Raw genomic sequence first — 27444 nt, forward strand, 5'->3', positions numbered from 1 at the left:
TTCCAGTGTGAAAACTGAGCACGCGAAGAGAAGTGGTGGCTGCAGGACCTTCCCTCTGCTATCTACCTGCCTTCCCCTCCTTGGCAGGCCCCTTCCCCCAAGTCACTGTCTCTGCACAGGCAAGATGACAACTTTGCCAGCCACTGAAGCCACCCAGCTGCACAGTGGGGACAGTTGTCAGGCAAGTAGCAGCAAGACCCCCGGTTGGTGTTTCTCCAGAGGAGCACTTCAGGACTCTTGCTTCTTGGGCTCCTGCAGCAGACTCCTCCTGCTGCCAACAGGCGCCCAGCAAGAGCTCTGACCTCCACCGCTGAGAAATACCATCACAACAAGCAGGGAACAGTTGGCTCCGGTCCTTTTGTGCAGTGCTGAGGCAGGGGGCTGGGGACAATCCCTGACTGCTGTTGGCAGGCACTCATTGCTGGTGGCTGGTGTAACCTTCCTGGCACCCAGGGGGCCAGGGAGACAATCATAGCCTCGGCCGACAAGCAGGTCAGGTTCCCCACATCTCCGACGCTACCTGAGCTGAAGCTGGCTGAACCAGGTGCTGACAGCACAGTCCACACGCATCACCAGGGAGATCCCCAGCAGGAGGCAGATGCTGCTCACCACGAAGCCCAGCGACTCAAAGAGGAACCTGCAGGCACAACGGACGCAGTAAGAATATCACAGCCAGCATGCCTGCAAAAGACAAGCTGCTGCCCCCACTCCCAGCAGACTGGTTTTCCTGACAGTGAGTGTCTGGCAGCACCTCAGATCCTAAAACCTGAACAACATTCATTCCCCAGCAGTTGCTGCCTGCAACCTGGAAGCCAAGCACGCCTCTGGTTTAGAGGCCATTCAGGACAACACCCAGGTAAGATTTTTAATCTCTCAGAGGCCAAGGCCACTCCACACTCCTACTAGCCCAAGGGTTTGCTAGTTTACCATTTCTGGTCTGGTACCCCTACCTTTAGCTCTCTGCCCTGAATATTCTTGACTTCCAGGTGGGCTCTTGGAAATCAAGATAAGGAAAAATTTCTATGCTCTAGCTCAATTTCAGCTTCTGAACTTGAAGCAGAAGTTAGTTAAGGACATTCCTACAGCCTCTATCAGGTAAGAAGTCATACAAGATCAATCACACGGTCTTTTCCACCATTACTGCCTACAAACTCTAGACAAGGTATCAGGGATATAAGTCCTAAGCCAGCATCAGATCAACTCCTGGGACTTACTTTGGGGCAAAGACCTTCCAGACCATGAGGTGCCTCCTGAGGATCATAGCTGCACAAACACAGGCCAGAAGCTGTGGGGGAAGAGTTAAAACAAGAGAGGAAAAACAAGTTACAAGCGACTCTGGAGTGACCTCCTGGGCACCAGGTTTACATCTGAAGGAGGTACTAAACTGCACACACCTGAGACGTTGGTACAGCACACCAGAAATAAGCATCCCAAAGAGGATTCCCTTCCATCGTGCCCTCAAGTCAGGAAACACAAAAAGCTTGGGGTACATGCAGGCCCTCCTGAGAGCAGGCTGGGATAGCATAGAGGGCTCAAACTGTGGCTAGCCTGATCTAGTATTTCACCAAGAGGGGCACTCCTGCCCTCCTGCTGCAGGGCCTGCCCCCTCCCTTGCACTGTCTCTGGTCTGACCACACAGGAGAATGATTTGAAGGGCTAAACCCCTGAAAGCTCACTTCCTTCACCAGATTAGATTTCTCATGTTTAACTCCCTACTTCACCACAGCACAGGATCAGATGAAAACCAGAGCTGGTGTAAAACAGCATGGCCAGGAAGAGCAGGAGCAGGATTACAACCCTGTAGTTTCTGAACAGATGTTGCTGTTCTGGGCAGATGGGTATGAAAAGCAGCCTAATCCATACTGCAACTTCTGTGCTGGAGCCCTTCGCAAATCACAGCACAAATGGCATGGTTCAGAAGATCTGTGCAGCTGCAGTTCCACCTGCAACCAGACATATCACCCCTGGGCCTGTCTGTGCCCTGGCTGACTCCCTCCTCTCACCAGGGTGCCCCATGGTTCTCACAGCACACCAGTTTCCTCTTGGACAGCGCTCCCCACAGCCATCCTGCCTCCGTCTGTACCTGTGTCCCAAGGACAAAGAGATACTTCAGCCCCAGCTGCAGCAGAGCAGTGGAGAACTTCTCCGGGGACTCCCGCAGCCTCATCTCCATCATGTGCTCCTCCATCTCCTGCAGCTCCTCCCGGGGCTCCTTCCTGGGCTTCCTCTTCTGCGAGCTGGGCATCTCACACACAAAGGGCCAAAGCAGGAGCAGAGGGACGCCGACTACCTCAAGGACAAAGGCACATGAAGTTACTGGAGCCCAGGAGGTGAAGAGCAGTCTAGGCTCTGCCATCATGCCCTGGATGTGCAGAATGCATATACCCCAGCTCCAGTCTGCTGGTCAGGCACAACTGCATGGAGGCTGCTGGCCACGGGCAGCTCTGTGGCCCCAGAAGGGGACAGTGAGGATGCTGCTGTTCAGCTGGTGCCGGAGCCTTCATCGCCTCGTGCTCAGCCTGCAGGCCTCCAGACAAGGCAAAGCAGTCAGCTATGTCTGCTCAGGCTCAACAGCCCAGGAAGAAATTGATTTACCTGCAAAGAGGATATGGGAGGCAAAGGTGTTGGCGCCCACCAGGAGAGCAGGAAGGAGATTCGTGCTGTGGTCAAGGTGGAAGCCCACAAAGGCTGCGTTCCAGTGGATGGCCGGGAAGATGGGCTGGTGGCCTGTGGAATAGAAGAACTGGGAAGCAGCAAGGAGCCAGGAGATGACTGCGTACCAGGACACCGAAAAAGGCTCTGAGAGATTTTAAAGGGGGGCAGGGAGAGAGAGGAAAAGAGAGAAAGAGAGATCAGCATTGAGGAATGAGACAGATCCATGGACAAAAAAAGAAAAAAAAAAAGCCTGCTGGGTTTTCTTTCAGGTTCCCTTTCCATGCTCCCTGACAGACAGAAACCAGGCAGGCTCCCACCAGGGCATGGCAAGGGGCCAGTTATTCCCTCTGCTGCCTGCCCTGCTACTAGACTCTGTCAGCAGTGGTGGGGTTCAGTGGCTGCTCACATGCTGAGAAGGGATGGGTGCAGAGCTCCCTTCCCTGACACTAGGGGCTCCTCCTCCTCCCATGTTGCATCCCTGCTGCAGGCATCTCTCTTCTATTAGCGGATTTAAGCAGCTCTAAAAACCTAGGAGGATACCCTGAGGATCAGCACACCACCATTCCCCAAGAGCAGAGACTGGACTCTGCTTCTCCCACTGGAAGACAAAGTCACTGCAGATGTGGCCCAGGTCACACATCCAGAGGATGTTCTACTCAGCCCTGACTCACCAGCGTCTCCATCAAGGCCTCTGGCACGTGTGTGGATGTGCAGTAGCACGAAGGCCTCCAGGAAGAGGAGCAGGAAGGCAAGACTCAGCCGCTCACTATGCAGAAGCATCAAGAGGAAGCCCAGCAGGGTGAGTGCTATGACCAGGGCTGCCGAGTACACGCTGCCCAGCCCATATGCTGCAACGGTGGCCCTGCAGCTGCCCCGCTCCAGGCGGCTTTTCTGAGACTCCTGCATCCTCCTGTAGATCTGAGGGATGACGTGGAGGAAGTCGACTTCAGAGCTGGGAACCCCCAAGTAGGGCGTGACGATGGATCCTGCCGACTCCCGTGTGTCCTTTGCAAACACCGTCATGGGATTGCACAGCAGGAGCAGCAGCCCCACGGACGCTAGTCCATAGACAGCCCACGGAAAGGCAACAACTGCCACCTGCACCAGCTCCTGCAGCTTGCCAAGAGAGTCGTCAGCACTGGAGGCAACGGCCCAATAGCAGGCAATGCAGAGGACCACCAGTGGGAAACCCCAGCGCACAAATAGCACGAGGGGGTCTGAGCTGTTCAGGTTGCCATAGTGTCGCAGCCAGCTCCGCACTGCATACACCAGCCCGGCCAGCAAGGCCACGCACAGGAGGTAGAAGAGGTTCTTGGCCCGTGTGTTTCTCAGGCTGGCAAGGGGGGAGAGGAAAAGAGAGGGCCGGCACTGAGGGATTTCTTCACGGCACTGGTGGAAGAAACCGGAGAGGCGCACACAGAGCAGGAGCATGGCCACGAGGCACAGCAAGTACCAGATCTCTCTCCGGTAAGAAGAAAAGCCAAGGAGCTGCGGCTTGGGGCCTTCAGGCACAGTCAGGCGACCGTCCCAGTGGAGCTTCCCTACTAACACCACCACCAGCGAGGCCAGCAGGAATGGGGCCACCCGGGCCTCAGCCACCACAAAGCTATCAGAGAACATAGCTCCGCAGCGGAAGAGCAGAATGCTCATGGGGAAGGCCAGCCCCAGCCATTCTCGCAGCCTCTGCCTCAGGCCAGCGCTGGCCAAGGGTGGCTGACTGCCCACTAAACGGGCTCGCTTAGGATGCTGGCCCCACCAGTGCCAGAAAAAAACCAGCTGAGAAGCAGCAGCTGTGCATGACACCACCAGGAGGAGATCCAGCCCCTCCTGGGTGAATGCATGGGCCAGTCCAAGCAGAACAGCCACCACAAGGCCCCAGAACAGTGGGTACAGGAGGCAGCTGCGATAGAAAGAGTCCGATGTTGTGGCCAGGTCTGAAGCCATGTAGCAGAGCAAGCAGGAAGCAGCAATAAGGGTGCAGCCCCCCACCATACGCAGCGGGTGAAAGCGGGCCCAGGACTGGGTGCACACAGCCCGTGCCTCCCGCAGGTAGAGCTGGAAGCGACTGATGAGGCTTCTCAGCCTGGACTCCAGCTCCGGAGGCACCGGTGTTGCTCCCTGCACCTGGGCCAAGAGCTGAGCATGCTCCTCCACAGCACCAGAGAAGAGCTCCTGCAGGCGCTGGAGTTGCTCTGCTGGCAGGTCCTGAGCCACCAGTGAGTAGGAGTGCAGGAAGCGGTCCACCTGCAGGAGAGGGGACATAGGGTCAGACAGCAGCACTGGGACCACTGGGAAAAGGATTCACTGCCTCATACAGCCCCTTCAGAATGGAAACAGCCCCAATCTGCCAATGCCTGCCAGAACAGACCTGTCCCCAGCTGCATCGCCCACGGCTGGTCACCCAAATCCAGGATATGACCTGCAGGGAACACAATCCCTCTGCCAAAGTCACATCACTCTGAAGTGACGTATCCATCCTGACAGCCAAACTGACTCCTCTCAGTTCTTCACCTGCAGGTGCGCCTCTGGTAACATTGTGCATCACTAAGGGCTTTTATACAAACAGTCTTTGGTAACAATAAGGCAAATATCCCCCAGAAGTTTGACTCATTACTAGCTATTAAATTGCACCCAATGTTGACTTTTACATAGTTTGTCTCAGGATAGACATCCAATTACAGCACTTATAGTGGATCAAATCAAACTGCTCCCTCTTCTTCAACACAGGCACATTAACCCACTGTACCATAGGCTAAGGAGAGCTCATTCTGCTTCCTACAGCAATAGGACAGGAACAGAGGCAGCTATGATCCTGAAGTTGTAAAAAGTCTTGCAAGGGCATTACCATACTAACATCCAGCTGCTCAGCAGCATATAGCTGCTCAAGCCCTGAAACACACCAATATCTTCACATGCCTTCCAGTCGTCTCAGATCATTGGCAGAATCAGTCAGCCTCTACTTATGAATGGCAAACATACGCAGCAGCTCTTTTGCAGGCCTGCACAACCACCCTGGTATGCAAAAGCTTCTTCAACACCAACATGATCGAGCCAGAAACCTCCTCAGATGAATGAGGACAAACATTTAAACAGGCAGGACTGGATAACACTAATTCCTAACAGATGATGATCGATATCGTCAGTAACTAGTGGACAGTAACATACACTATCATCTTTAAATGACGAAGCACTCTGCTGCTCTATAAATACACAGCAGAGGGGCTGAACATTTCCGTCTTCCCATCAGCAATCATATCCTCTCCAGCTCCTCACTGACTTGCACCAGCGGTGTTCAACTGGCACACCGAGGGGCTGGCCGGGGGCTGGGAGTTATTCTTGTGCTCCTAGCAATCCAGAGGTCCCTCAAAGGCAGACCACCACGTAGCTGAGACACATGCCTTGCAACATGCATGGTAAATCTGTTTCTGTAGCATGCCCAGAGCCACAATGGACGGTGCTCATGTCCTCCACAGAGGTGCTGGCTTTCCCTGGCACATGGCCTGCTCCATTGCCTGGGCTTCTTTATTACCTGGTATAGTCACTCTCATAGGCCGCACCTCTCATACTGTGTTCAATTTTGGGACCCTCACTACAAGAAGGACATTGAGGTGCTGGAGTGAGTACAGAGAAGGGCAATGAAGCTGGTGAGGGGTCTGGAGAACAAGGCTTACAAGGAGCAGCTGAGTGAACTGGGGTTTAGTCTGGAGAAAAGGAGGCTGAGGGGAGACCTTATCGCTCTCTACAACTACCTGAAAGGGGGTCGTAGCAAGGGGGGTGTTGGTCTCTTCTCCTAGGTAACTAGCGATAGGACAAGAGGAAATGGCCTAAAGTTATGCCATTTAGGTTTAGATTGGCTATTAGGAAAAATTTATTTACTGAAAGAGTGGTCAAGCATTGGAACAGGCTGCTCAGGGAGGTGGTGGAGTCATCATCACTGGAGGTGTTGAAAAAACGTGTAGATGTGGCACTTCGGGACATGGTTTAGTGTGCATGGTGGAGCTGGGTTGATGGTTGGACTTGACGATCTTAGAGGTCTTTTCCAACCTTAATGAATCTGTGATTCAAATTCTGTCATTCAGCTCTTGGGATTCTATATTTTGTTCCGCTTGGTGTAAACTGTTCCTTCTCTATCCCACCATACTGTCACCTGCTACATGGTGTTTCTTTTATTTAGTCCTTTGTTACTGTTTTCCTTCTGCCGCTGATCTAGAATAGCTTTTTAGCTAACAGCTTTGTATCCAAAACTGAAGCAGCATTAAGGCACCCATTTGTAGTCTCGAATCTCCATTCATGAGACTTGCCCATAGTTGTATTCAGCCTTGAGGAACCAGCCTCTGCACCAGCCTCCCCAGCTACCAAATCTGCCTCTGATCATCTGGGACCAACCCTCATCCTGAAGCAAATGCCACCTTCCCAGCCAGTATTTTCCACACCACAGCACTCACCACCAAGCACTCAACAGGTCTCCCATTTCTCTTGTGGGAAAATAGTGCTGCCTTTTACTGGAGCAAACACTACAAGGAGGTAACTCTTCAAAATAAATTCCCCATGAAGATAACACCATGTCATCGCCCAATCCCCACCAAACAGAAGAGGTTTGTGCTTAAAAAGCCATTCTTTCTCCTCTCTAGTTCAATGGGGAAGCCTACCACAGGCTGTACCTGCTTGGCATTGATGTGATAGACCGAGAGCTGCTGCAAGGCTGCAGACACAGTGTCGCCATCCCCGGAGAACAGCTCAGCCATGACCTCCCCGATGTTACTGTAGGGGATGGGCACACCCAGCAGCAGGGCCACAGTGGGCACCAGGTTCACTTGGGGAATGGCCTCAGGCTCCTGGGGAGATAGGGGAGAAATTGGAAATTCAGAAAGAACACAGCAATGCGGCTTTTCACTCAGTTTAGAGGACAACAGGGAAGACATCCCTGTTCAGAGGAGAATCTAGGGAAGCCAGGAGTAGGAAAACACAGGGGAAGGCAGAGGCACAGCTCTGCCCTTCCCAAGTGCCCTGCAGAGGGTAGGATGCCTGTTGGGAGCTGCAGATTCTTGGGTATGGCCCTGGGGCTCACCTCTAGCTCCCCTGGTCCCACTCAAACACCCCTCACAGCTAGAGGGGCCTGAACATGGGTCAGTCACCTGCATCCTGTGTCAGCCTTTCTGCTGTTCCCTCAGGAAAGGTGACAGACTCCCTATCCCTCTCAACCTAAACAATCCCAATTGAGTCATTACTCTCTATAACACCAGGATGCAGTTTTCACCCCAGATGCCACCTCAGGTGCTGACAGTTAAGAATCAGCTTCTTCTCACCTCTGGAGGGCCAGTGCCAAATAGGGCTGTTTTGCTGTACACAAACAGTGCTGCATTCACTTCCTTCTCACTGTCGCCGCCATGGTCTCCAGTGTCTGTCATGCCATGGTCCCCAGCCACCAGAAGAAGGGTGTCATTCCCCAGGTGATCCACCAAGGACCTGTCACCAGGATAAGAAAAGTCAGGTCCTACCTGGGCAGGGGCCCAAATAGCCCAGGTGGAAGATGACATGTCCCCTTCCTGTACCATGGAGGTGAAGCCCACAAAAGGATATGAGCAAAGTGCTGACACAAGAGCTGTAACAACTGAGCCAGGTACCAGGGTAGTGGATGCTCTAAAACCAAACTGAAAATTCAGAGCCCTGAGACAGAGTGGACTGATCTTGCTTGGGTCCCTAGTGAACAGTAGCTGGTCTCTCAGTGCCTTCAGGGATCTTGACAAAATGCAATTCAGAAAACAGGTTCCCAAGAGGAACAAGTTTTAGGCTGCTTCTATTTGGGTCTTGTATACTGCACCATGTTGTGTGAGCAATCTCCTACTTTTAAGGAAAAGAAGAAGAGATTTGTCCTGCAGTAGGTATTGCACTCTCAGATGCAGCAGGACAAGCTACCCACTCCTTCTAGCAGCAAAAATTAAAGCAGTCCCAAGTCAAAAGCCACAGAATTTTGCGCTGAGGTAAGGCTGCATGATCAGGATTTCTGGATCCCATTCTGCCCTCTGACAAAAAGATGCAACTCAGGGACCTGTGCAGTAAATGCAGCATTCCCTCGCCAGAGTTCTCCAAGTAGTTCTCAAACATTAACCAAACCTCACTCAGTGTGACAATGTCCATTTTAAAGACGGAAAGAGTGAAGCTCAGCTGTACTCCAGCTGCACCATCACCTGATGGTTTGTTTGAGAACCAAAGCTCCAAGACCTGAAAAGAGCCTTACCTCTGAAACCAAACCTCTTCCGAATATGTGTCTACACAACTGAAACTGCCCCATAGCTGGGGTTTCAGCTGCTGCTGGCCAAAGCCGTTCTCTGTGTTAAACAGGCACAGTAACCACCCCCTGTTGCCCTCTGCATCTGTAAGTTCCCTGGCAAAACCACACCAGGATGGCTGAGGGAGCAGGCCAGCTGGCAATCCCACCACCACCGCACTAATCACCTGAGCATCTCATTCATCTGGGTGAGCTTCTTTGCCATTTCAGGATGGTCAGGTCCGTGTTTGTGCCCACAGTGGTCCACGCCGAGGAAGTGAGCAATCAGCATGTCCCATTCACCACTGTCAACTGCAGAACAAGAGCAGCATTATCACATACTAGCCTGGGCTTCAGGCACAGGCTCTACACCTGGATCCTTCTGCCAGAGCTTTCTGGCTGCCTCTGGAAAACGCTGTTTCTTCCCATCCTGCCATTGTCACTCCCAGCTCTCAAGTAGGTTGATGCAGGTTTTAAGAGAGGCACACTCTTGGTCTGCAGGTGCCTGGGTGCAATGCCACAGGGAGCTCAACACCTGGCAAGCACCCCAGTATCCATGGTTTTTGTTCACCACCCCACAGAAAGGGAATGGCCTGATGTCACACATGACACCTTGAACTACCCTTAACTCAAACTGCCGCAAACTAAGCTAAACCAAGGGGATGCTCAGGAAAAGGAGAAGCCAGAACTCCAATCTTCCCCTGGAGATATTTCAGGTCAGGCTCATCAATCTGCCGCTATGCAGCCCACCCAGGACAGGGGCCTGGCACAGCAATGCTGTCTGTAGCTTGAAAGTTATCCCCACCTCTCCCCTCTGCTTCAGGGCCTTGACACATGAAAACCAGCGTATTTGGAGTTAAATGATGAACTACAGCTCTTCAACAAGACACAAGGACTTGCCTATGAAAGGCCACTGTACCCTTGATTCACTTAGATTCATATACAAATAAAGCAAAGAGCATTCCCCTTGGTCCCAGGGCCTCAGGGGGGAGTCTGAAATCACATTAAAATTCACAAACCAATCTCATACTTCACCTTCTTCCCACAACTAGGAGCACTGATGCTCTGCTGCAAGCAGCGCTGTGCCCCAGCCTCTTGGCAGGTAGCTGCACTGTTGTGTACTTCTCAGAGCACTGTGTCCCTGCGCAGGCAGCCAGGTGTCAAAATTAAGCTGTTCCTCCTGCTCTTTCCTGCCAGTGTTTTCTAGGACAGATATAGAAGTCTAACCTCATCCCATCAAGCTGCACTCTCTTCCAAAGAGAGAAAAGGTATTTACAGAAACAGTTTACAGGCCCAAAAGCTGGCTTATCTGTGGAAATCCAGCTAGAGCACTGTAATCCCGGGGCAGCAGCGTGTGACTGCCTAGTGCCACTTTGTAACAGAAAAAACTCTTCACTCCTACCCCAAACTTGCAGTAGGGTCCCCACATAATGAAGAGAGTTATCCAGGCACTAGGGAAAGAGCTGCTTACCAGTTGGATAGAGATGCTGCAGGATCCCATCGTCCACAGTGTGAAGATCCTTCACGTTAAAAGAAGGGAAGAAATACGAGCGGAAGAACTTCTTTGGGAAGAGTCCTTCCCATGTGTCATCACCCATGAAGACCACTCTCCTTCCTGAGTCAGAAAGAAATGAAATAATCACAGAATCACTAAGGTTGGAAGGGACCTTCAAGATCATCAAGTCCAACCATTAATCCAGTACCATCATGTTCCCTAAACCATGTCCTGAAGCGCCACATCCACTTGTTTTTTGAACACTTCCAGAGGTGGCGACTCCACCACCTCCCTGGGCAGCCTGTTCCAATGCTTGACCACCCTCTCAGTGAAGAAATTTTTCCTAATATCCAATCTAAACCTCCCCTGGCGCAACTTGAGGCCATTTCCTCTTGTCCTATCGCTGGTTACTTGGGAGAAGAGACCAGCGCCCTCGTCACCACAACCCCCTTTCAGGTAGTTGTAGAGAACGATAAGGTCTCCTCTCAGCCTCCTCTTCTCCAGACTTCCCCAGTTCCCTCAGCCGCTCCTCCTAAGACTTGTGCTCCAGGCCCCTCACCAGCTTCGTTGCCCTTCTCTGGACACGCTCCAGCACCTCAGCATCATTCTTGTAGTGAGGGGCCCAAAACTGAACACAGGATTCAAGGTAACAAGAGCAGGGAGCCCACCTGAGTCATGCTGTTACCCACACTGGTGCAAAGAGCCTGGGCAGATCCAGGTCAGGGCCTGGAGCACTGGCTGCTCTTCAATCCACACTCAAAACCGACCTAAAATTAAAATGACCATCTGGCTGTAAATGAGTTTGAATATAGGGAGTGACCACTCCTGTTTTTAAGCCTACAAGTGCCCTCACCCCCCACAATCCACCTGCACAACCTCTCGACTCATTGTTGACCTCTGACATGTCACCCCAGCAGAAAGACCCATGGGTCAGACAGGCCAGGAAGCAGACAGGTACCCCCCATACTACCACAGCAGTTAGGAAGGTGCAGCATGAAGCAGACAAACCCTCACCCAAGGCCTGCAACCCCACTGTAAAACACAAGGCAGTAGATGGCTGCTGACAAGGGCCTAAGTAGTAGCCGTGAGTCCTGAGCCCTGACTTTAAACACAATGGTGGTGGGTTTTCTTATGTGAAAAGAGAAGACAAAAGCACTGATGTTTCCCACAGCCCTCACTCTGCTTGCCCTGCCTGCCACAAGCCAGCCCTCCATGTTTCCACAGAGCCTCTCCAGCCTGGGAGTGGGAACCATTTCCTCTGAGGCTGTGGCTCTGGTGTAGGGTCTACCAGTGTTTTTCACCTCATATAATTTACTGTGTGTGCCCACCTTGCTTGCACACTGGGGAGCAGATAACCCAGTCATGTTGCCTCATCCCTCGCACTGGTATTTGTGACACTCTGAGCCCTGAAAGGAAATCTCTCTGGATAACACAGGATTGTGCCCTGTCCCCTTCTCTCTACTCCATCATCCCACCCTAACAAAACCTGTGCAGCTGCACTAAGCATAACCCAGCAGCACCAAAGTACACAGAAAACATGATGAGGTCACTGCCTAAGAGCTGCAGGCAGCTGCCCAGGCAGGCTTGCTGCCTGAGTGACAGCCCCACAGCAGACCTGGCACCAGCTCCTCCCTCGTTGTGCGTCTCACCTGAATGCAAACGTGACATGAACACAAACACACCAAGACTGACTGCCCTTGGCTTTGTACAGCCATTCCTGGTGGTCACCTTGTGGCAGTCACCATCAGTACAGCCACTTTCACCTGCTTTCTCATTATCTTTGAAGATGATAAAGCCATGGTCCCAGCTACTTCTTACTCCCAGTACCTCTTGCATGACAGCTCTGCCTGAGACAACTGTCACCTGAGTAGGGCAAAAGAATTAGCTGACAGGGTGGAGGTGTTGTAAGCAGTTCCCTTCCCAGCGAGAGAGGAATACAGATCCTATGCGAGTGCTGGCCAGTGGTTTACACTTGTGCTGTCCCAGCAGGACATCACCCCTGCCCACCTACCGTTCTGCACCAGCTGTGCCAGCAGGTTGTCCTCCTGAATCGCATATGTAGCAAAGTTGCTGCCCACGTCAATGAAAGTGGGCAGCGAGCCAGTGGTGAGGCCCTTGATGCGCTGCATGGTGGCGGTGGGGGGATCGGCTCGGAAGGGGTAGAGGCGAGCATGCTGGGGCTGGGAGGTGGCGAGGTGGTGCAGGAAACTCAGCTTGTTCTCATAGGGTAGTGGGCTGGCCTTGGCTGGGTTAAAGTCAGCAAACTCGAAACGGAGGGCATCGATAATGACAAGCACAGCCTTGGAAAAGCGCTGGGGTGCCCAGCAGGAGCCGGGCGGGAGGCTCTGCCTCTCCAAAGGTGGTGGCACGAGTGGGTCCGAGCACGAGCTGCTGCTGGCAAGCTCAATCCGGGTGAGTAGGAAGCCACTCATGAAGACCCCAATACCAGTAAAGAAGAGAAAGCAAACCCAGGCCAGGAAGAGCAGCACTGGCCACCGCTGCATCCTAGGGGGAACGACAGGCAAGCTCAGCGCCCTGCGGCTCTGCCACCCGCCGCCAGCACCCACACCTGGCCGCTGCCCTGGCCCGCCCCGCTCCCCAGCCGCTGCCCAGATTTGACTCGACCGGTCCCAGCCCGCGCCCCGGTACCCGTCGCCCGCACAGCACCTTCTCGGGCCCCCTCGCGCTGCGCCCCACTCCCCGCTCGGCCCCCCAGCGCTGCCCAGCCCTCCCCCCGCCCCGCCACCCCGCTACCCCCAGCCGCCACGCAGTGCCCCGGCTCCCGGGCCGCCCCCTCCAGCCGCCCTTGTATCCCCCACTTTCCCCCACCCCCTGTGGCCCACCCTCACGCCTCCTGCGCCCCCGGCGCGCCCCCCTCGGCCCAGCCGCACCCCCTCCCGCCTTACCTGCGGCCGCCGCGGCCCGCCGCCAGCCGCCCTTGCCCCCCTCCCCCCGCCCCGGAAGCGGCGCACGTCGCGCCTGCCGCCCAAGAGCGGCGGCGCGGGGAGCGGCGACGGGCGACAGCGCCGCCGGCGGCCGGGAGGCGCTACGCGCTCCGCGGCTCAGAGGACGCCGAGCATCATTCCCCTCCCCGCGCCAGCCCGAAGGCAATCTTGCTTTAATTAACTAATTAATTAAATCTCCAGAGGCGTTCCTCTCCCTGCGGTCCGCGCTACGAGAAGTACACTAGAGACAACCCGCCGTTCTAGGGGCAGGCTAGCAGGAGAGCGAGAGGACAACCACAGGAGCTCATGTCCCTGGCAAGGGGGACTGTAGGCAAGAGGTCCCCCAGCTCCTCTCGCCATCACTGCCTGTCAGTGGGAGCTCCCGGCAGGAGCCTGCTTAGGAGGGATGGTCCCCCCTACAGCGGCAGACTGCAGGGTCACAGGTCGTGCTCTCAAGGGCAGGGGGATGAGCTGCAGGAGCACTGGTACCATTTATTACATGATTTAAACCCAAATACAAAATAAGGACTAAGGGAAGAAGAAGGGTATTGGACTGGGGAGGGCGGCAGGACAGGACTGCCGGCAGCCCAGCAGGCCCCAAGATCCTTCCAGCCATGCTAGCTGGAGCTGGCCTGTTCTGCCTTCAGCACCTCCACGGCAGGAGGCTGGGGGTCCTCGCACGCTGCAGGCATCTCCTCCTGGGTCTTCTCAGTTGGTGACTTCGTCAGCGTGGTGTAGATGCCCAGGGCCTGGAGGCAACAAGAGAGCCATGGGGGAGGAGAGGGCCAGGCCCCGCCTGGCTGCCGCCTGGCTGCCACCTTCACCTCCCCAGGGCAAGAGACGGGGTCCCTCTGACCACACTGACCTGCGCGACCATGTTGGTGATGTCGCCAGTGTTGGCGGGCAGCAGGATGGTGTTGGAGTCTTTGGCAAGCTTGGAGAAGGCGCTCACGTACTGCTCTGCTACAGAGAGAGAGGCAGCGGCACTGCCATGCTGAGGAGAGAGGGATGAGGCTCAGCAGCGAGTCACGTACCGCCCAGAGCCCACCCATGCCCCTTTCCTCAGCCTGCCCTGGCTGGTCACAGCCCCCAAGACAGCAAAATTCCTCGCCTGCTGCTGGTGAAGATGCCAGAGAGCGTCCAATAGAGAGCCCGGTGCCACCCCGGCCCTCGTTTCACCTTCCCCAGTGACAGTGCTAGTGCCAGAGCGCTGGCTGCCCCACAGAGCCGTCGCTCACCTGCTGTGCCAGAGCAGCTGCCAGGAGCTGAATAGCCTCTGCCTTGGCCCTGGCCTTGACCAGCATGGCGTTGGCTTCTCCTGCAATGAACCACAGCAGAATATGCATCAGAACTGCGACAAAGTGCTTGCAAGGGGCAAATCAAGACAATTTCATGCAGACAAAGCCTCCTCTCCTCCAACAGCAGCACATCGGCAATAGTCCTGCCACACACCTCCTGCTGCCCCGGGCTGTGGGGCAGCAACACAAGCTGGAGCTTAGCCTGAGGGCCCCAGCAGTGGAAGGATCAGCATGTCTGAGGAAGCCTGGCCTACAGACAGTGATGCTCCCCACAGAGCATCACCACTCAGTGCAGAGGGCTACAGATCTCCCAGGCCCCACATGTTCTAGCCCAAGGCACTACCAGCAGCTTTGTTGATTTGCTCAGCCTTCTCAGCTTCTGACGCCAGGATCTGGGCCTGCTTCTGCCCCTCAGCCACATTGATAGCTGATTCCCGCGTCCCCTCCGACTCCAGCACTGTCGCCCGCTTCCGTCGCTCGGCTTCCACCTGCAAACAGAGGTCAGACACCAGACTGCCATGGCTGAGCTGGGTAAAGCCCATCCGTGGGGCAAACATAGCATGGAGACACTCCTGCATCCCACGTGGGCAAGCACAGTTTAGCAGAGGGTGAGAACACAGCTATAAAACACTGAGCGATCCCCGGCAAGGGCTGGTTCTGCTCCTCACGCTGCACAGCCCTCCCCAGCCCAGTCCACACCTAACAGGATGGCCACTTCCCCCTCCTCCCCTTCTAGTCAAGATCTGGTGCCTGGCTCTTCTCAAGGGGAGACCTTAGGAGCTCTGGGATTCAATTCCTACAGAACCCAGTAAGGATTTTAAAGGGAGCTGACAGTGGCCACCACTGCCAAAATAAGGACAGGAATTACTTATTTAACAGCTGTATGTTCGCAGCCAAAGTGCCAATGGGCTTCCCTCACCACAGGAGGGCCCAGTACTGCCCGCTCCAGACAGAGAAGAACCGTGCAGCATGGAAGGGGAGACTTCCCTCTCCTTCTACACCACCCATACAGGGAAACAAACCTGCATCTGCATAGATTCCTTCACGCGTGGGGGCACGTGGATGTCCTTGATCTCGTAGCGCAGGCACCGGATGCCCCAGCAGTCCGAGGCCTGGTTGATGGCATCCACAATATTGGCGTTGAGGGACTCCCGCTCCTGGGGTGCGCAAAAGAAATGGCAGACAGCAAAGAAGAGGCACTTAGCAGGAGACAGGGGTCAGGAGGGAAACATATCCTCCCTCACTGGCCACAGTCGGCCAGAAAAACCCATCTCCACAGGGGTAAGGCAGGGCCAAATGCTTCCGTGGTCTCTTGAAGCGGTCACCTTCTCCTATGAAGGGCAGTGCCCCAAACTGAAATTGCTGGGATACAAAACATTTGCCATACACCTGAGTATGCAGGTGTACACCAGGAATGCAGGTAGCTCCTGTTTCTACCCAGCAAATGCAGCATGAGGGTTACAGCCCCCCATGAACCGGGCCAGCCAGGACACTCATCACTGGGCCTGGGCAAAGAGTCACTGACTCAAGAGAAATGCAGCTGGACCAGCCAGGTCTGGGCCCATGTCGTCCATCACCCTTTCTCACTAATCCAGGGCAGGGGAAAAAATAGCTCCTTTAAAAAAAAACCCACCAAAAAAACAAACAAGACCCATCTCCAAGGATTCACTAATAGGTCAAATGAAACTGAAACCCTCTAAGCAGAGGGTGTTTTGCTGTTAAGCATATCAGCCTGGCCCTGCAGACTGTCCCAGAGTTTTGAGAGATGCTGGCAGCTCCATGATCAACCTCCCCAGCTCACCCGGAAGACTCTGTCAAGGGAGAGTTTGCCAAGTTCAGATCTCATGGTGGTCTGGGCCAGCTGGGTCACTGCATACTCAGGATCTTCCACCCCATAGCTGGCCTGGAGAGCAGAAGCAAAAAACAGAATTGATGGCAGTGCCAAGAGGGACCCTGAAGGAAGCAGGATGGGTAAATACAGCGCTAAGACAAGAAACCTGCCACAGACACCCCCACTAAAGAACAGCAGGGTCTAGAGCCAAGATCTGCCTTCCCTTCCTCCTCTAGCTCCCTTGGGAGGGATTGAGGCACTCAGCCCCGCTGCCCTGCAGGGTGCAGCAAGCCAGGCAGAGGCTGAAGTGGGAGTGGCAGGGAGAAGGGGGCCAGCAGAGGCAGGCAAGTGGTACCCAAGGGGCTGCCAAGGTAGCCAGTGGAGAGGCGCGGCACACATAGACCATGTGGGCGCAGCCACAGACACTCGGAGGCTGCAAGTGTGACTCAGGCTGAGGGTCACCACAGCAGGGACAGTACCTTGTAGGGGTCCATAACCCGCAGATATAGCACACCATCAATCTGCAGGGTGACGTTATCTGCCAGGAGAGAACAACACGTCCTGTTTACTGAAGCACCAAAGACAAAATATGGCAATCCCCTCTACACCGACAGAGCTAGCAGAGCTGGGCAGGGTCATCCCTGTTACCGAAGAGATTTGATTAACTGTGCTCTTCTCTCCAAATAGTTTCGTTTAGCATTAGTGGCTTAGCATTAGCAGCTACAGTAGCTGAAGCCTTAGGCTGCAAGAGCTGACCAAGTGTAAACTTTTTGATAAAACTAATGTTGCTAACAAAGAACTTGCTGAATTCAGCAGATAGCAGTGAAATGAAGAAGATAAGGACCAAGGAAACAATTCCAAGAGAATGAAGTAACTTCAGAAGATCAGCCCGGCAACAGTAAAAATCAGTAAGAAATCAAGAGACCACAGACCAGAATTAAGCAACTGGACTTGGGATTTGGCTTGGGGATCAAGTGATGGGTTATATGGGTGTAACTGAGAGTCATGAATTGGGGTAGGGGCCCCTCTCCAGAGGCACCCAGGTCAAGCTGTAACCCTAGAACTAATAAAAGACTAATCTGAAACCTCCACTCAGATTTTGCATTCTCAAAAGGATCCTGGGGTTGGACCATGTTATGGTGGCCAGCATGTGTAAATCTGTTAACAATCCCTTTCCTCCCTGTGTGGCACAGAAAAAGGATTGGCTGAAACAGATCTCCGTATCTAAAAGGCTTTGTAAAACTGACCTTCATGTTCCCCACAAAACACTATATTTTGACGTTTTAATATACAAGAAGTCTGAGGTCTCCAGCTCAAAACATTCCATACTGCAGTTATCTTCATAAATGAAGATTTAAGCGGGGCGGGGGGAACAAAACAAAAAGCTTAATACTTGAATTTTAATAGAGCTATCCATTAATTTGATCTGAAATATTTTTTACAGAAACACAAAGGAGATTTTTCATGGTTCAAGACAGGAAGACATCTGAAAAATTGACTCCTGCCCAGGTGCACACAACCCAGCAAGAAGGGGCAGCTTCAGCCCTAAGAGAGCAGATGGGACTTCCTGGGGTGTCCCCACTCACAGCACCAGGAGTATGGCCAAGCCTGAGACCCCAGGGACAGGGCTGAGTGCAGGAGCATGGGACATTTCCACTCCTCCCCACTCTGTCCCTTGCTCACCCCAAATGCAGCAGAAGGAAAGAGGCAGAATGCAGAAACTGTTCCTTACCTAGGGTGACAGCTGACTGCTCTGGGACATTAATGACAATTTCTTTGAGACTCTGTACATAACGAATCCGATCCAGCAGAGGGATGAGGAAGTTCAAACCCTGGGAAAAGGGCAGGATTAGATGGCTGAGCCCTCTGATCTGGGGTTTTCCCCCCAGGAAGCTCAGCCAGACTACAGAGATCTGTGCAAACGAAGTTCAAGTATGCTACAGATGCTGCACGCAGAGGAAACATGTTTTACACACAGGGGGAAATACAGGCTTCTCAGTGCTTTTAACACTCCACCAAGGGAACAGGCAGTCAAAAATCTGGAAGAATAAGCACACCATCTCTGAATCCTCATGCAAAGGTCGCGCCTCGCTACAGCTTTAGGAACCTGATGAATCCAGAAGGGGAGAAAAGTGGTTCCTTACAGGCTCAAGTATTCGGTGGAACTTGCCCATCCTCTCCACCACCCAAGCCTCCTGCTGCGGCACAAAGAGCACCCCAATATTCACAGGCAGGCTAGAGTTCAAGCGGTGCTGTGCCGGGGACAGCCTCGCTGAATGCTTCAGCTGCTGGGAGTGCTGGAGAAAGGAAAAGGAACAGGGTGGAGACCAGCTGCTGGCATTCTGGAGCCCAGCACCACCCCTGCTCTCCCACCTGGGATTGCTGCTTGCAGCCCTGATACACAAGGGCAAGAAGCAACACTGAGACCCCAACGCAAGCCCATGCCATGAGAGACATTGGTTGTCCCCACAGGGATGAGAGCTGGCACCCACAGGCAGCGCTAGTGTCAGGGCCTTCCCCACAGGTGTAGTGGGGCTCACCCCCATGCTGGAGCTTCCTCTGTGTCTCCCCTTTCCTCATATCCCCACTAGCAGCAGGGGCATGGCGGGAATAAAGCCTCCACAACACCATAAGGGAAAAGAAGGTGTGGGGTGGGATCTCCTCTGCCCCACTTGGCCCCCTATAACCTGGTCAGACCCATTCTCCTACTCCTCTCCCTCACCTCAGTCCCAGGCCACCCTGCTTTGACAGCCTGTCCCTCCCCAGCTGTGGCTGTCTTCTCGGCCCCCCAAGGACTTGTTCCCCTGTTTCTAGGCACTCCTTCAGCCTCCTCCCCACAGCCTTACTCCCACAGCTCTCCTCACTACCTCTCATGCCCGGCTCCCCCCCTCCTCCCACCTCCTCACTACTCCTCTCCCCCACAACCCAACTATCAGGCCTCCACAGCCCCCCACATCCATTTCTCCCACACAGCCCGCTCCCAGCGCCAGCCCCCTTAGCTCCCTCACCGCTCCCCACACCCGGTCTCCCCCAGTCCCGCAACACCACCCACCCACTACCACACCTCAGGCGCCATACCCGTTTGCCGCCAGACCTCTTCTGCACTCCCCCACCCCTGTCCCTGCCCAGTTCCCCCCAGCCGAGCCCCCACGACCCCAGAACGACCCCAGAACTTCCCCAGAGCCCCGACACCAGAACCTCAGCCCCGCTGCCCCCGCCCCACCTGCAGCAGGCCGAGGCCAGGCCCGGCCCGGCGGCCCACCCGCGCCAGCATCGCTCCGCCGCCCGCCCCGCTCGGAGCCGCCGCCTCTCCCCCACCGCCCCGGAAGGCCTCTCCGGAGACACCGCCCCTTCCGGGTGCATCATCCGAGGCGATCCGTCCCGCTGCGGCGGCCGCTACCCGTCGTTCCGCCCGCCCTTGGGAACAGTGAAGGCCGGGTATGGTCTCCAAACGGGTGTTTATTAAATTAGAAACACGAAAAGTACCGGTACGGCTCCCCCGCCCCCACTAGGATGCGACGAGGGGGGCCTGTGGAAATCTCACTGTCTTGGGGGGAAGTGGAACCCCAGGGCACGGTGCCGTGGGATGGGAGGACCCAGGTGCTGTGGGGGGAGTAGGCCCCCGCTGTGTGGGGGTGAGCAGGGCCGGGGCCTCTCGGCCACCTGCGGATAGAGGAGAACAGGCCCTAGCCGGCGCTGGTGTGGCAGAGTTCTGGCCTAGCCTGTCCCTGGTGGAGTGACCTGAAGAGGAGGTGGGCTTTTGGTAAAACGATGGCTGTCCCAGGGAGCCTCCGTCCCCGGGGTCGTGCCTGCTGCAGCGAGGCCGCAGCCCCACAGAGGCTGGCATGTGATGGCGTGGGGCCCTGTCCCTCTCATCCTTCCCCTTACAGTGGGGCTGGGGCTCCCGAGAGCCTGAACTGGCATCAAGAGCCCAGCAGAGACATTGTTTGCAGAGCAATGCAGATGAGGTACAGGCAAGCTCGTTTTTCCCTTGCCCCCATACCCTCTCACCTTTCTGACCCACCCTGGGCACGGCCACAGCTCCCAAGGCTGCAGCAGGAACGGACACTGCTCCAGATCGCCCCCAAACTCCCCTGTGAATGTCCAGCCTGACTCTCATTTGGTGTCTTCTGCTGCTTCCCCTTGTCCCAGGGACTAAGCTGGGGCTCCTGCCCACCCTCCAGCACCTGATCACACTGCTGGCAGGACCCTGCCACCTCTTGGATAGGATTCACCCCACACATGCAGACAGCGCAAGGCTCTGATTTTTGGGCAATCTCCACCACTTGGTAGGAGGGCAAGTCTAGGCTGGCCCAAGCTGCCAGAGCTCATGCCCAGCAAGTCTTGGCCTCTCCCAGGGCTTTTAACACAGCCCCAGTCCAGGAGCTGCACCCTGGCCAAGAGGTGGGTCACCCTGTCTTCCACAGCCTGAGGTGTCCCTGTCCCCAGTCACCCTCACAGTCCCCATAGCCCTACCCCAACCCAGGCAGTGCCACGCTGCCAGGGGCCTCATCCAGCACCAACAAGGTTCGGGGGAAGAATAGCATAGCACCTGTGATCCTCAGCACAAACCTCTGTGCTCCCAGCAGTAATAAATACAAATAAATACAAACTCTTCTGCACTTTCTGCTCCCAACCCCGGGACCAGGATGGGCAGCCTCACCTGGACACCCCAGCCCAATTCTTCACTCCCCCCCTGCAGCTCCAGCCATGTCTCCAACTGAGGAGCAGTTGCCAGCAGAAGGCTTGGGCATGGCCCTGGAGTGCCCAGGGCTCCTCCTCAGCCACTGCCCCGCCTGGTGAAACTCCTACGGTCATCCCAGCCCTGCTGCAGGGCACAGGCATGGTGTCTGTGCTGCTCAGGAGGATGGGGGTGTGCAGGGAGGGTGATACTTCAAACTGGTGCTTGCTTTGCTGGCCCTTTACTCATCTCTCCCCGAAAGTGCTGGGCTGGAGGCTCCCCAGTGGCTGTGGGCAGATGGAGAAGGTCAGGCCCGGGGCGAGTAGCGGGGGTTTTTCGGCATCTCCGTGAAGGATTTCAGTTCATAGGGGATCCCCGAGTCAACCTCGATTGACTTGCGAGAAAAAAGCAGACGGATGTCATTGTGAAGGTATATCTTCCCCGACTTGGAGCTGTGAAACCTGAGTGGAGACAAGAGCAGGGTGGAGGGACCTCAGGCTCCCAGGCAAGAGCAGGACAGCCTCGGCAGGGGGCATGACCCCCTTGCCTACTTTAGCCCCTGGTCAAGGTGGCCATTCTCAGGTTGCCTTCAGAGGGAGGGAGACCACTGCCCGTGGGCAGGACGGCAGGTCCAACCTCCCCAGAGGAACAGCCAGCCCTTGCTCCTCCCCACGGCGAGGGGGTCAGGCTGCCATCCCCCCCGCTCTGGCCTGAAGGTTTGGGGAGGCAGGGACACATGGAAGAGGAGCCCAGGGGTGACCGTGGGCCCGGCATCCAGCCCTCCTGGTGTGCCCTACCTTAGGTGCATCAGATAGCAGAGGACCCTGCGGGGTGGGCCGGTGCCCGGGCAGTTGCTGGGAGCCACGGTGGCCCCATCCTCCCTCCCCACAGGCATCAGGAAAATGCGATGGCGGAGGAAGGTCATGTGGTTGGCTGGCATGTCCTGGAAGTCGTAGGTCACCAAGAACATCTTCACCACAGTCTTGTTGGGGTTAAATAAGGTCTGGGGGCAGAGGGGTAGGGGGTGAGACTGGGAAGGGCACAGAAATGGATCTGTAGGGCAGGGCTGGGGCATCTAGAGACAGCACCAGTGGGCCCAAGGGTCCAGAAAGCCCCACACCAGCCCCAGAGGTCTTGGCCTGAGGCCACAGGTCAGACCTTTCCACCCACCTCCACTGCTGTGCTCCATCCCATCCCCATTGCACATACACGGTCTCCTGTCAAGACTTCATCCCTGCCCACCAACCTCTTCTGTACATCTCCTGTCACCTTGTCTCCCTGCTAGCACCCTGGGGACCCCCTGCTCCCCTCCACTGTGCTGTCTTGGTGGCCATGTACCCCTCTGCACAAGCTTTCTGACTGCTGCCCTGCCAAACAATGTAATGGAACATATCCACCCTGGGAGGCAACTGGAGCCCACCTGGCCCCCTCCCCATGGCACTACTGGAGGCCAGGGAACAACTCACCACTTGGATGGTTCCAGCTTTGGGGACACTGTAACCCTTCTTTCCCAAGGCCTCCAAGTCAATCACTCCCTGGGGCAAAACAAACAGCATGTGAGAGAGGGAAAAAGCCCATGGAGAGCCCAGCTGGGACCCGGCACGGGGCCGAGAGCCCCTCTTGCTGGGAGCACCTGGCACAAGGTGGCAAGAAGATCCTCAGCTCCATCCCTCTCCAGACTGGGGGGATGAACAAGCAGCAACACAGAGGTGACAGCAAAGCAACAGCCACCAGACAGCTGGGCAGCATCCTGCCTGTTTATACACCTGCAAATGTTCCTGCTTCTTTCCCTCTTGCTTTTTGGGTTAAATACAGGGCCCTGGTACAGCTAGTTGTCTACTCAAGCAGGTGGTTGCTTGAGCCATGCTCTCCAGAGAGGGCAGCCCCCAGGATGGTTATTGCCCGGGTACAGACCCTACTCACCTCCCCCACGGTCCCAGCCCTCCCTTGTCCACATACCAGGAAAGGTGAGGGTGCACTATGTTCAGAGATGTCGAAATAGGTGACGTCAACGGGCAGGGTGGCATGCTGGGGGCAGTAGGAGCCACTGGCACCAATCTCTGCTGTGAACCCTTCGATCCTCCCTGATGGTGCAAAACGCCCTTTCAGGATGGACTCCTGAGAGAGGAGGGAAGTGTTAGGGACCTTCAAACACTGGTCCTGCCCCTTGCCTTGAAGCTGCAGGTGAGATCACCCCCATCTCCACTACCACCACATGTCTGCTTGCCCTCACGTTGTCTCCTGGCTTTCTAGAGGCCATCCACGAGGAGCCCTGGCTGCTCACTCTGAGACAAACCCATCCTGAATTGGTGGGCTGAAACCAGCCATCTAACAGAGAGAAGCAGGAAAAGCGCCATGGCTCAGCCACTCAGCTCTGCAGCAGCCATCTCAGCAGGGTCCAGGGTCCTGGAGCATCACCCAAGGATCTGCTTGGCTGAGCCATCCTGCTTGTGGATGGTAGCTATGTGATGTGGCCACTGCACGCCAGGCCCTTTGCGACAATCAGTCCAGCTCAACGCTGGCGATCCCAACAAGTTCAGCCTCTCAGACCCATCTCCAGCCCAGCCTGGAGCCCCCAGGACCCACCTCCCTCCCCGGCAGGTGGGTGCTGTTACCTCAAAGTTGCCCAGCAGGGCATGGCTGACAGTGGTGGTGGCCCAGGGTGCTGCAGAGGACCTGGTACCCCTCTGGACACTGCTCCGGAGATGTTGCCTTTGAGACAGAAGAGAAGATGGGTGTTGAACTAGAGAGTAAGCAGCCCTGGGCTGCCCTCTCCAGGTCCCCCTGTCCCTTTCTTTGGTGGTGGTTGAACCCACTTTCCTACCCGCCAGGGGCAGAAGAAACATCCTTCCACTCCACAGCCTGGGGTCTTGTGGAGGGGAGATGCCTGGGGCAGGGAAGAGGATTAGACCCAGCCTGACCATCTCATGGGGCAGTGTGGTGCTGGGGTGGCTAGGCACTCCAAGCCCCCATGTCCATCCCACAGGGCTGCCGGGACACTCACAATTTGAGGCGCAGCCTGCTCTTCAGTGTCCTCCCAATTGCAGTGCAATCTGCAGAGCTCTAGAGGAGACACGAAATCAAGAACCATGTTAGGGCAGCAACCAGGGACTGCTCACCCCTGGGAGATACCATCACCCCTTGCCTTGCCCCACAAGGGTCCCAGCAGATCAGACAGGCTCCCATCCATGGGGAGCCATCAGTGGCCTCTGAAGGGGTGGCCGGCAGGGCAGCGCAAGGGCTGGGGTGTCTGGTGGGGACCTGGGGCTGCCCAAACCCCAAAGTGGCTCTGCTGGGGATGAGGGCGTTGGTACCCAAGCTGAGGGTGCAGCACACGACTCCCACCTTGCAAAGCAGGTCTCAGGTCCAGCCCAGTGGTGAGACACTCCCAGACAAAGTCATGCACCAACATCCCCTTGCACCTCCCAGGGAACAGTAACACCTATGATGAAGCTCCCCTACCAGCCCGGGAGAAGTCCTGTCCCCTGGTGACTCATACAAAGTCCTCGGTAGTGCTGCCAGGCAGAGGGGCGTGCTGCCCACCCCTGCCCACAGCCAGCCTCCTACAGCTGTAGGGTGGTGGGTTAAAGCCAGAGCCACACTGCAGCCTCCTTTTAAAGATGTCCCCTTTTCAGGGGTTTTCCCTTCTGGAAGCCACACAAAGGGCAGCACAACACAAAGGGATGATGGAGCTGGCTGGCATGACCAGGCGGGAAAACCCAGGGAAGCTACTGGAGGGCTTCACTCTGCAAGGGCAATGCTGGGGGCAGCTGGGCTGAGGCACAGTCACCAAAACTGGATGAAGGAGGGATGGAGCTGTGCCCCATCAACAGCATCTCCCAGCACCAAGCAGCAAGCAGCCAGGGTAGCTCTGTTGTCAGTCCCTACACCATGGGATGCCCCAGGGAAAGACAGGAGTGTGCTGGCTCTGGCATGCATCTGCTGCAGCCTCATCTGGCAGGACACAGTGAAGGCAGGGAGCTGGGTAGGAGGGGTGGGTAAGCAGCAAGGAATCAGGCAGCTTTTGAGTTGCCAAGGTAGTTGCAAACCTCTGGAGCCTGCCCCATTTCTAAGAGCTTGTGGCACCATGGGGACACACCATGGGAACCCCGGAACTGCAGAAAAGCCAGTGGCATCTCTGCACACAGTGCTGGGGCTCCCACTTCGTGGACAGAGCATGTCCAGTCCCACTCCCTGCCACTGAACCCCTGCCCTGATGGATACCATGGCCCAGGACACAAGCCATCCCCCACCTCTGCTTTCCTCCTTGTCAGCCAGGCAGGGGCCAGCTGCTCTTCCCAAGCCTGACAGTAAGTCTAGTTTAACGAGAAGCTGTCAGACACTGACTGTGGCCTCACGCCACCCATCCAACTCTCACTGTCATAAGGAGGTCATGTCCTGTCCGACAATGGCTCTTCAGGCCACAGAGCTGGTTTCAAGCAGAGGATCCAGTGCCTACAAGGCATTAATTGCTGGTGACAACCTGCAGACTGTGTGTTCCAGGGCTGGCTGTCAGCTGCTGCTCTGCTCACACCAGTGCTGCGGCACTGGGATGGGACAGGGCACTGTGCCACAACAGACCACATTGCCCATGAGGACAGGCCTGAGTTCTGGTTATTCCCAGGCCATTCCCTGCCTCCCCCATGAGTGATGCTCACCTTGGCCATGGGAAGCAGATGGTTCCAGAATGGGGCCCCCTTGGCATCAGTGCTGCGGCAGGCCGTGGGCACGGGATGGCACAGCAGGACCCTCTTCTTCTTTGCCGGCAGGGACAGGCTCTCGTCCTCAGAGCAGGAGTCAGCCACAACCTTGCCAGCATGCAGCAGCTTCCTTTTAGCTAGGCAGCTGCTGCTGCTGAGCTTTCTGCTCCCACAGGGTGTCTTCTCCAGGGAGCTCAGGTTGCTGGGCTCGGGGCTGAGTGCTGTCTGTGGACTTGGGGGCTCCTTGCACTCTTTGGCCACTGCTGGCCATTCCTCTTCTCCACTAGCCGTGCTGCTGTGAGCTGGGCTGCTCCCTGGCTTTTCTCTCTTCCCACCAGAGTCCAGCTGGGGTGTTTGTGCAATATTGTGCAAATCAAAGTGAAGTAAGTTGCGGCCACTTGCCTGATCCCCATTCTCTCCGTAGTCTGTAAGCTGATCCCCTGATGAGACAGGGCAATCGTCTCTTGTGTGCAAAGTACTGCAAGCAATGCGCTGGGGCCAGGAGGAGGAGGAGACATCCTGCAGCCTGTCCTCTCTGCTGGCCCTGGGGCTGTGGCTAGCGCTGCCCTCACACCGGTGCTCCACCACCCGCAGCCCGCTGTGGGAGAAGTGCTGGGCAGAGCCGCACAGGGATAGCTCCTCCACCAGCAGGCCATCCTCAAAGGTATCGTCATCGTCCAGGGAAGCCTGCCCTGGGTCCCCATCATGCTTGCCGTCCACCCGCCTGCCACCCCAGTGAGTTCGTTTCGGATCTCGTACCCCCTCCAGAGCTCGTTGCTCTGGGTAACCCCTCTTGACGGCTGACCGGTTGCCTGCCCGCTCCTCCATGCTCTCAGAGGAGTTGGAGAGATGGGAGAAGATGGAGACCTGGTAAACCTTCTGGCGCTTGATCTCTGTCTCATTATAGCCCACAAGAATGCCACGGTGGGTGCAGCGCTGTGGGGAAGGTTCCAAGGGTGCCTCTGTCCTGGGCTGGGACAGGCTGGGGTCTGTGCCGTGCTCTGGGGGCGGGGACGTCTCTGTGTGGATGTGCCGCATGGTTCCTTACTTGCCTGGACTCCAAGTGGAGCCGGAGTCACAACAGCCCATGCAGCAGCAGGAGGGGGACCGTAAAGTGCCACAGGTCAAGGTGTGAGGGCAAGGGGTGGGAGCTGGACTCCACCTTGCTCAGGATGTCTGTGTGAGTTCTCTGCTACAGGATGCACTGCAGCACAGCATCTGGAAAGAGATAGCAGGAGGATGGAGATCAGCCCAGGATCCCTGTCCTCCTCCAGGCTTTTGGCTGCAAGGGACCTGCCAGACATGGGCAGCTCCCCGTACAGTGTCACTTGGACTTCCCTCTCCAGGGACAGGAAGAGGAACCAGGCTGGTGTGGCTCTCCAGGGAACCCTGTGGCGTCACCCACCTGCAGGATCAGCACTTCCTTCCCAACCTGGGTATGGAGAGGAGTCTCCCAGCTGGGCTGGAGGCTACCGGGGAAAAGTCCAGGCAAGTAGAGAGAAGGGAGCCTGCCCTCTGCCCGGGACTTGATGTACTTGCACTGTTCTGGAGCACAGGAGTCAGGCAGGTCA

The 27444-nt window shown here is 55.9% G+C and overlaps 3 protein-coding genes across 3 annotated transcripts; all 3 read right to left on the minus strand.

Moving 5' to 3' along the window:
• Positions 1-516: 516 nt before the first annotated feature.
• On the minus strand, positions 517-12925 carry PIGO (phosphatidylinositol glycan anchor biosynthesis class O; the record flags this gene model as incomplete). The annotated part of the gene is made up of 10 exons (XM_082012868.1): positions 12430-12925; positions 10395-10538; positions 9112-9235; positions 7962-8121; positions 7317-7490; positions 3327-4899; positions 2596-2799; positions 2084-2286; positions 1215-1285; positions 517-637 (listed from the first exon to the last, which is right to left on the minus strand). Exons 1-10 carry the CDS (start codon positions 12920-12922, stop codon positions 517-519), a joined length of 3267 nt encoding a protein of 1088 aa, XP_081868994.1. The 5' UTR covers positions 12923-12925.
• A 1055-nt stretch (positions 12926-13980) lies between these two features.
• On the minus strand, positions 13981-19766 carry STOML2 (stomatin like 2; the record flags this gene model as incomplete). Its single annotated transcript, XM_082012923.1, has 10 exons — positions 13981-14112; positions 14229-14357; positions 14602-14681; positions 15005-15149; positions 15684-15818; positions 16463-16564; positions 16972-17030; positions 18225-18324; positions 18637-18789; positions 19716-19766. The coding sequence occupies 10 exons, from the start codon at positions 19764-19766 to the stop codon at positions 13981-13983; spliced, it is 1086 nt and encodes a 361-aa protein (XP_081869049.1).
• A 1714-nt stretch (positions 19767-21480) lies between these two features.
• On the minus strand, positions 21481-26911 carry ATOSB (atos homolog B; the record flags this gene model as incomplete). The annotated part of the gene is made up of 7 exons (XM_082013119.1): positions 21481-21634; positions 21971-22176; positions 22640-22708; positions 23133-23291; positions 23789-23885; positions 24178-24236; positions 25832-26911. 7 exons carry the CDS (start codon positions 26909-26911, stop codon positions 21481-21483), a joined length of 1824 nt encoding a protein of 607 aa, XP_081869245.1.
• Between the last annotated feature and the right edge of the window lie 533 nt (positions 26912-27444).

This window comes from Phaethon aethereus (genome assembly GCF_964289735.1).
Source record: "Phaethon aethereus genome assembly, chromosome: Z".
NCBI lineage: Eukaryota > Metazoa > Chordata > Aves > Phaethontiformes > Phaethontidae > Phaethon > Phaethon aethereus.